This window comes from Harmonia axyridis, chromosome 3 (assembly GCF_914767665.1).
Source record: "Harmonia axyridis chromosome 3, icHarAxyr1.1, whole genome shotgun sequence".
Taxonomy (NCBI): domain Eukaryota; kingdom Metazoa; phylum Arthropoda; class Insecta; order Coleoptera; family Coccinellidae; genus Harmonia; species Harmonia axyridis.
The window spans coordinates 43,324,540-43,334,001 of NC_059503.1; the positions used below are offsets into that span (position 1 = coordinate 43,324,540).

At 31.9% G+C, this 9,462-nt stretch overlaps 1 protein-coding gene across 2 annotated transcripts; it reads right to left on the bottom strand.

Annotated features, from left to right (window-relative positions):
* Nucleotides 1-287: 287 nt before the first annotated feature.
* On the bottom strand, nucleotides 288-8,824 carry LOC123676429. 2 transcript variants are annotated; one of them, XR_006746939.1, is made up of 5 exons: nucleotides 5,790-8,824; nucleotides 5,474-5,599; nucleotides 5,388-5,417; nucleotides 1,538-3,238; nucleotides 288-695 (listed from the first exon to the last, which is right to left on the bottom strand). XR_006746939.1 is itself a non-coding variant. In XM_045612306.1 (4 exons), exons 1-4 carry the CDS (start codon nucleotides 5,883-5,885, stop codon nucleotides 1,934-1,936), a joined length of 1,557 nt encoding a protein of 518 aa, XP_045468262.1. In that variant the 5' UTR covers nucleotides 5,886-8,824; the 3' UTR covers nucleotides 712-1,933. The 2 variants fall into 2 exon arrangements, 1 of the variants encoding a protein (XP_045468262.1); XM_045612306.1 differs by lacking the exon at nucleotides 288-695 and having other exon boundaries at nucleotides 712-3,238.
* Between the last annotated feature and the right edge of the window lie 638 nt (nucleotides 8,825-9,462).

Consider the following 9,462-nt stretch of genomic DNA (forward strand, 5'->3'; position numbering starts at 1 on the left):
TCGGCAGTGTGAATAAATTAATCTTGGGGTGGAAAAACGATTGCTTTATATTGAATTATAATTATTCTCGAAGAAAAATTCGGATAGGAATATCAAATGTAATTCAAAAGAAGAATAATATGCCTGGTCAGCTCTAGAATCCCCAATATCCTGACTGAGGAAAAAGAAGAAGAAAAAATGAAACCTCGTCTATTCGTGAACCTTTATTCAAGAAGAAACTATTGAAATTGATACAATTTTTCAATTTTAACCCTTACATTTAAGGGTATATACATTGTGTATGAAAACCTTAATTTTAAGCCAGTCCTTGTTCTTCAATAATTCATTATTCTGGCTTATGAGTTTTTCACACTCGATTCTTTTGGGTGGTACTTTATTTCGGATATTGGTTTGGAAAAATTCTTTAACAACCTTCTTCTGTTCCTCTGTCCACGGCGTTCTTTGAATTTTGTTGTTTTTTCTCTTATTCTTTTTTTTCAGAACCTCATCCTTCTGGTTTTCGTTCTCAGATTCTTCTCTTCTTTCAATGTTAATCTGCCTACTACTCCTTTCAAGTGTTTCGTAGTCCATATTAATATCATCATTCACATCGCTTGGAATGGCATCTTCATCTGGTTCTAGTTCATCTTCTAGGTTCTGTTCCAAATCAACTTCGATTTCATCAAGAGTTTTCCCTTTGAAAGAAGCAGATGTACCTGAAAATATTTCATGACATGCTATATAATTCTTGTATGAATTTAGCTCTGAAGTTTATTAATCTGGGCTAATGCGTCTAGATTTAACAAAATGAATGAATGAATTCCATTGAATCGGTTTTTAATCATCCGAATGAAATTTTTTCAATGCGAAAATGTTTGAGTATTTCAAATTCATAAACCAAATTAACTGATTTGAAGGATGATAATCTTTCGAAAATCTGGCAAAATTGTAGACACTATACTAGATACAGAACTTCAGAGCAAAATCGAAAAGAGGACAGAATCTGAGTCTGACATATCTCGCTTAGTAAAAGAATTCAATAAACAATCTCAGATATGACTATTTTGTTTCGAAATTGGGTTACTACTCGTTTACCTCACCTGGTTTCAGAATGAAAATAGTTTATTCGCGCTCTTTTAGTGCTTTTTTTTTGGGAATTGAAGATAAACGGTACACACAACTTACAACAAAAAATCCATGAAATTTTTTTTAAATTCAAATTGCTCTGAAAAGCTCTCATTATTTTCATTCTGATAGCAAATACATTAATTCACCACCAACAATATTAATCATCATTATTTTACAAATATGCTTATGCATGCATGGTAGGTATAGATCAATTCTTTCTTTAACATCATTTCTTCTTCAATCATGTTGCCATGTGAGAAGTACTGTATTATATAATACTATTTTTGGGATAAAATAATAAAATTCCACGTAGAGATTGTTTCGTAAGTGATTTCTGAACTGCAATGATAAGATAATTGACCAATTTAGTATTGGCTTACTAATAGTTGCAATAATATTTTCAATGAGTTATGTGTTTCAAATACATTACCTTGTTCCATGAGGAGCAAAATTTTCACAATTTTAGATGATTGGTAAACGTCATCAGGCAATCTATAAGAATTCTTATGGGTTCCAGGAGTGTGTCCCATAAATGTTGATAATTGCTCCAAGTCCGAATCCGTCATGCTGAATATCTGTGATAGGGTGGCTAGGTGCTTCCTTAGTCTCGTAGATGTAAGTGCATCGTGTCTTTCTGCCCCACAGGCTTTTGCATATTTCGCCAGAACCTTATAACCCACGATATGTGAATCGCTGTCAGGAAGGGCGAATAAAAATCTGTTTTCCTCTCTGACATATTTGTGTCTTATTTCATTCATTATTGAGATGTCTTTCTGAACTTCTGTGCTGAATAGGACAGGAACGCCGCGATTTCTCTTTCCTCTTATTATCTTATTCTCTTGAATCGATTCATTAAAATTTTTTCCGTAGGTGAAATAGCATCGGAAAATTCTTCATAATTTTGTCTTTTGGATGATTGATTATATAAATCGATTAATAGTCTCTGTAATTCTCCTGGCCTCTTTCTATTAAGTAATAACACCCTACAATAGACAGTTTCAGTTAAAACTTTGTATGCCGATTTGTTTTCATTTTCACTACTTAATTTTTGTTTGGATTTATCAGCTTCAGTAGTCAGGTAATTTTTCATCAGTTTCAAGTCTTTGGCTAAGGGTATGATGGTTATTTTATTCCATCTTTTTATGTGCAGATTATTCGATGCAACGGTTGAAATATCATACCTCCAGTTGGCTTCAATGAGCTGTGCGAAAGTTTTTATTGCCGATTCAGCGTTTGCTGCAGATACCGTTGCATAAATATGTTTTCTTTTTAGAGCGAATACTATTGCCAAGTCACAACATTGCTTTAATGAAGTTGCTATGTTCATGGCGAATGTTGGCGACAGAAAACATTCTGTAGACTTATCATACTTAGTACAAAGTTTGGTAGCTGTTACAACTGTGTCATAATATTTAGGTTGGAGCATATCCATCATTGTGTTGATTGATTTATCGAGTTTCTTGGCTTCGATTAATAATCGGGAGAGTTCCCTAATTTTTCTTGAAGTCACATTTCTGAAATGCTTCTCTCGGTGAACCCTCAAATAACGTGACCCAAAAGCACAAATAAGTGCATCTTGTTGGGCAACTATAGACACTTTATCAGGCCTCATTCTAGGAAATACTTTGTCACGTAAATCAGGATCTGTTTTATGATTTTTGAAGTATAATGCTGAAGTGGAGCTTATGTTATTCTCCAAGTGAGGATTTTCTGTGCACCTCTTCTTGTGTCGCCACAACTGCTTACGAGAGTAAAATCCGAGACAGTAAAGGCAAGGCAAATATTCACTGGTATCTCCACCTGGTGGTTTTTTCATCGGCTTGGAACATACCTCGGAATTTCTCAAATAATTTCCTTTTTTTCTTAGGCTCGTTATTAGATTTTTTCTTTCCTTACTCTTCACAGGCTTCGCAAGTAATCGCTGCACCTCTATCTCAGCTGAGTGACATCTTGCAATGTGTCTACTAAAATTAAGAACCTCAGTCTCACAAAAGTAGCAATTGTCCCTCTCAGGTGCCTTCTTTTTATATATTTTTTTCTGTTTCATATTTTTTTCTTTTTCCATAATTCCCAAGTCCTTTGCTTCAGAGGTCGTGTCGAAATTAAGTATTTCAACTGGTATATCTGAATCCTGGAAGAAGTACCAATGAGATAAGGTGTGTCAATTTGAAAAAGTACCACCGTCAATATCTCGATCCCCATGCAAAAACAGAAAAAACGCATAAAGAGATAAAGTTTAGTTCGTAGGGATTTTTCCAATCGATTTGTATCAGCCCTGCAAAAGTGAAGACATCAAACCCTAAAATCTTAAATGAAAAGGTGGTTACGTGTCACCTTGTTTCAACCGTAATTATAATGCCTTCTTACAAAAACGAAACACTGGCCCTTCCTTGTCAGAACTTCCGAAAAATAAAAACGGTAGCATACCTAGTTACGATAGCAAAAGTTGCAATTACTATAAAAGATTTTGAAAATGTTGTTCATTATTTTGTAGACAAAAATTCGAACCTTAGGTTTTGAAAAACTTGAATTCCTCGGCTTGCAGTGCCTTTTCTTACATTGAATTCATTTACATCTCTGGGATGTGTTTTATACCCAACCACCTTCAAATGTCTCCGGAAAAAGAATTCTAAGGGTGGTAAAAATGGGGAGTGTAGGGAACATTCTACCAATCCAATTTGCTCAAAATTCCATTTTTTTTTCGGAATTACTAACCATAAACGGGATCACCTTTGAAATAAAGTGACATTTAAAGCCCTTCCTATTCAAGATTTTAGCTGTTGCATGCTCACAGGGTTGATACAACTGGATTGAAATCTACCGTATAAAATGTTTCCCATGAAATCCTAACCTAGTTCTTTTTGCATTTTTTCTGATTTTTCATCATGGCCGAGATATTAAAAGTGGCACTTTATTAAATGGCCACACTGTATATAACTTTTATTCATTTTGTGGAAACTCAGAAAGTTTTAATGATGAAAAATCCATTTTGGGAGATTCTAATGAAGTAAAGGAAAACTGGAATTGGGGGCATTCCACGTGAACGAGTCAGAAAAAAAGGAATGTTCTGAAATTTATCAATATTTGGTTCAATTCTAGTTGTTAAAAAAAATTATGAGAAGTCCTGTGCAGAAAATTTTGAGCAATCGTTCATTGTACTATTGCCACAAAATTTTGTATGAGGCTGATGATTGGTGTTAAATATATGACTGTGAAATTTCAGCATGATCGAATTCACAATTTTATGATTATCTGAAAAATCGATAATTTAAAAAAATTTAATTCTATGGTTCTGATCATGCAATCCCTCTGATATTTTGCATGTGCCAATTGATTTCAGTTGTTACAAAAATTGAATTTTTTTTCGATATTTCAATTGAATTTTCTATGGTTCTGGTTAAGCGATTGCCACATAATTTCGTATGAAGCTTGAAATGGATATGGTACAAATGACCTCAAAATTTCAATTTGATGGGTTCAGTATTGTCTAAGATATTGAGGGAACAAAATTTCGAATGCCCACTTTTATGGAACACCCTGATTATTTTGGTCGTTAACGAACTCAACCGCGGTACTGAAAATTTCCAGTCTCTAGGACATTTCCTTTGACAGTAATCGTGTAAACGGACGGCCCTACGGGCGAAATTGAATTTGACTACGGATTCTTCATCAGTGAATCGAACCTTGTTGTTTGAGATGAGACCATTATCGGTTCGAAAATCGAAAATTACAGACATTTAGGCAAAACGATTATAACACTCGTTTAAATAGAACGAGCACTCAAAAAGCGAAAACACAATATTTTTTTCTCTGAGTTGTCCATTTTGGGTATTGAGCTTTTGGAAAAGATCGTTCTTTATTCTATACAAAACCGCAAATGAACATTTCAAAACAATTTTTCGAAAATTTGATCAATATTTTTTTCTTTGTTGTATTTTGAAATCAGCTCTAAGTAATCTTGTAAGCTCGAAATACCACACAGGTTTTTTTCAAAAGCTCCCCATTCCACCGACTGTTAGAAAGTTTGGTTTTCGTATAGTCCGTTGTTTTCGTTCTTGAAAACCTCTTGGCGTTCATTGATCCCTCAGAAAAAATATTTTGTTTCTACTCACCCCATTTTACCAGTATGGCAGTATGGAAGTTTACATAATACAACTAGCACTTTTCGAGTGAGGAGTGCTAGTTGAATCATACTCAAAATATTAATATGTGCATATGAGAGAATAAAAATTACCATAATGAAAAAAAATGTAACATGCTACAGAGAATGCTTCACTAACCTGGGAATTGCAATTATCCTCATTCGAGATCTGAAACATGAAAGCAGTCGTATGAAGTTGCAAAATCTCAAAAAATATTCATACACCTCAAAACTGGACGGAACGTAGTCAACGTCTAAATCCGAAAAGGATAAAGAATAAGACAAGTTTTCTTGGACTCCAGCATCATCTGCCTCATTTTCATTCTCTGGGATTTTTTCAACAAATTCCATCTAGAAAATCGAAGACTTTCAGTTCACATATAAAATCGATAGATCAATATAAAATGATCAATACAAAATTGATCGATTAATTTTTCTAGAGGATATGACAATATTGATACACTGTCACATTGAACTGAGTTCTGATTCTCGATTTAGTTCCATTTTCGAATAATGAATTGCAATTTTCTAAGAAGCTTACCTCTTTTGGTACTTCAAAGTCAGAGTTTTTGAAAGATTCTTTAGGGTCAACATTACAAAACTTTCTCCATGAATTGTTTTTCAATTCTTCATTCATTTTTAGGTCTGCTTCTCGTTCTCCTAAAGAAGTGCAAAGCCAAAATGAAAAAAAAGTTCCGAAAAAGAAAAATATGATGTGAAAATTATCCTTTCATTCTTCAGTAATTAGACATTCTCATTCCATTTTTATTTAGAAAATGAAAGACGATGCAAGCCGGCTAGACTAACAACTTCGTTTAGCCATTATTTGGTCATTTCTCCAAATTCAAAATAGTTTAGGAAATGAAAATTTGTCGAAAGTGATCATATTACTTTGCGAATAATTTTTCCATGTATAGTGTTTCCGAATACCACTCGAGATAAAATCTCAGCAGGTGAAATTTCTCGATTGTTATATTTCAAAATTTCGATAAAACGTCTTCCGCGAAATTGCTAAGCAATATTTATTGCCTATTTCCATATTAAAATCGAGAAACTTTGGGTATAGACTATAGAATTTGGTCTCTGTTGGTATTACATAATATTACTCTCCTATTATATGTTATTATTATATGTTTTCCGAAATTATAATAAAATAGCTACTTACCCAATGCGCTCGATAAAATTTTTCGTGCTCTGGTTAGGTGGCGGTTCATCTTGCACTTTCTTATACCTACACTCTCACAACAACACTGAAACGATATCATAGGAACTCCTCAATTCCAGATCTTTTCCCGCTAAAATTTCGCATTTTTCCGGTTTAGTCCGATCCAAATTAATAGGAATCATCGTAAGAATTAAAATGATGCAATGCCGTATTTGTTTCTTTCAAATGTTCTAGTTAGGGTTTGTTGTTCAATGTTCCAATATAAGAACAGTTTCTGTTTTGAATCATGTTTCCGTTTTCGAATATTTCTCAGAGAAATTCATCAACATAAATTAATTCATAATAACATTTTGTTATATATGGACGTCCAAAAAGCGACTCATGAAAATACACCCTAATGAAATGGACGTCGAAAAAGCTGACTCTGTACGGAGTATATACAGTAGTCGGACCTGTTGATACACTCATTCAAGAGCTGGTAAATTCCAATCAAATTAATAAGAGGGTTGTGAAAGAACAAAAAAGAATGTGGGGATGCATACTTTCTAAAATATTGAAATATTCATAAATGATAAGATTTTTCTGGATGAAAAAATAGTATCTTATGTCAGTATATACTGCTTACATCAAATTCCATTCGATAAAATTCAGCATGCAGAGTTTTTTAATTCGTTCGGAAGATGTAAATCCAAAGTTATCAGAAAAAGCCCTACATGTATATATTTGACTATTAGGAATAGTGTGATAAGATATGTGTATAGTTACGCTAGTAACGGAATATCATAAAAAAAATAAAAACATACGAATAAGTCAAAAGAATGTTTTCCCCAATTCTGATTAATCAAAATAAATTAATATATAGATCTATACAAGTGCCCCTATAGATTCTTTGTAGTTTTGTTAAAAAACCCTAAATCTCTCATTTGGTTGCAATTATTGAATTGATGTTTGTCGTCAAATTGAAATTGAATTGGAAATTTATTCATATTGGTCCCTATATTTTCGCCTAATGTTATTCCAAGAATTAGTTGTATCACATTTTTTTTTTCGTGAAGATGTATAAGCAATAGAATTTAATATATTGTGTTATAATTCATGACCGATCGGAGCATTAATGTATATCAATTCCAATGTGGGTTGAGAATGATGAGATACTAATTCTGAGACAACGTTTTTTTCGAACTAACCATTGAAGTTGATGAACTTTGAAATTTCAACGAGGAAAATATTATATGTAAAAATTCCGTGTTACGGTGATAATTTACGAACTTTTCCGAAACGACTCGACCAATTTTTATGAAAATGTAGTTTGTAGGTATGAAAATAGTCCGCGAGGTATACAGGGTGGAAGGAACGACTTCAAAACTTTCAGCGTAGAATTAAGATTCAAAAAGGAAAGATGAATTCATGAACGAGTAGAATCAAATCAATAGCCCTCAGGGTATTCAAATTGGATTTATCTTTTTCCCAATATAGACAAACGCGCAAAAGCTTCTGATTTCAGGTCAGTGCTTCTTTATTTTTTTTAAATTATCGCCATCAATAGATATGATTATTTCTATGTACTCCTCACACGTTAATTATATTGATGAATATGGATATTGCTTCAATAATATTGACCGTGTGAGGTAGCCTTCAGGAATAAAGGATATATTACTTTCGAAAATACATTCAATCTAGAGAATCAATGATTCGAGTCGTTTGTTTTTATCGACGGTCATTCCAATTTCTGTGATAGATTTTTCTACCACACCCTTATTATTTGTTATTTTCCATTTAATATCAATAATATTTAAAAAAAAATATTTATATAGCAGATCAACAATTTCCATAAAAAACAAAGATATCAATTAAACATCCCATAACGGTTGGTCGTTATGAAATTCACGAAGGTAGTTAATTGATATACTATCATCTCCTTTCTGTCTCTCACATCATCATCACTTCATCACACGGTGATAAGTGGATAGACGATTTTCGTGAGTATTCATAAATGCAGATCCAAGCACTTCATCGAGAAGCGACGCTACGCATGGAAAACAGTTTTTTTTAGATAACAAAGTATAACGGACGTCCCTTGATCGCACTGTATAAGAATTATTATGAGACTATGTTGCCAAACTTTATGTCGTCAAATCCTCTCAATATGAAACGGGGAAGATGTATATAACATATACGCGAGAGGTAGTAGTCAGCGCTACGGTCGTTCGTTGTTTGAACTGAAATATACGATTTTGTACACGATGAGAATACCTGACGTCATCGGCAAAAATTGACATACGCACTCAGGACGTGCCATGAAGTCATAATACATTGAGAATTGGGCAAAACAATTCGACGTCCGTATATCGGACGTCGGATTGCAAGAGGACGTCGAAATGATGGTAAAACGACAATGTATGGCTCTCCAAAGGCGGTTTAATGTATATATATATATATATATATATATAATAGATATATAATATATTTATATAGATATATATATAATATATATATATATATAAAAATATATATTTATATATATATATATATATATATATATATTTTTTTTTATATATATATATATATATATATATATATATATATATATATATATATATATATATATATATATATATATATATATATATATATATATATATAAATATATATTTTTATATATATATATATATATATATATATTATATATATATATATATATATATATAAATATATATTTTTTATAATTCTTTCAGATTCAATTTCGAAACGTATCTTGTATCTAGTGCGTCGAACACTGATGTATATATATATATATATATATGATGTATATATATATATATATATATATATATATATATATATATATATATATATATATATATATATATATATATATATATATATATATATATATATATATATATATATATATATATATATATATATATATATATATATATATATATATATATATCGGGTGTCCCAAGGTGAGTGGCCTATTAGATTATAATGGAAACTATTGATGGTAAAGATTTCAAATTTTGTAGATAGATATTTGGCCATGTAA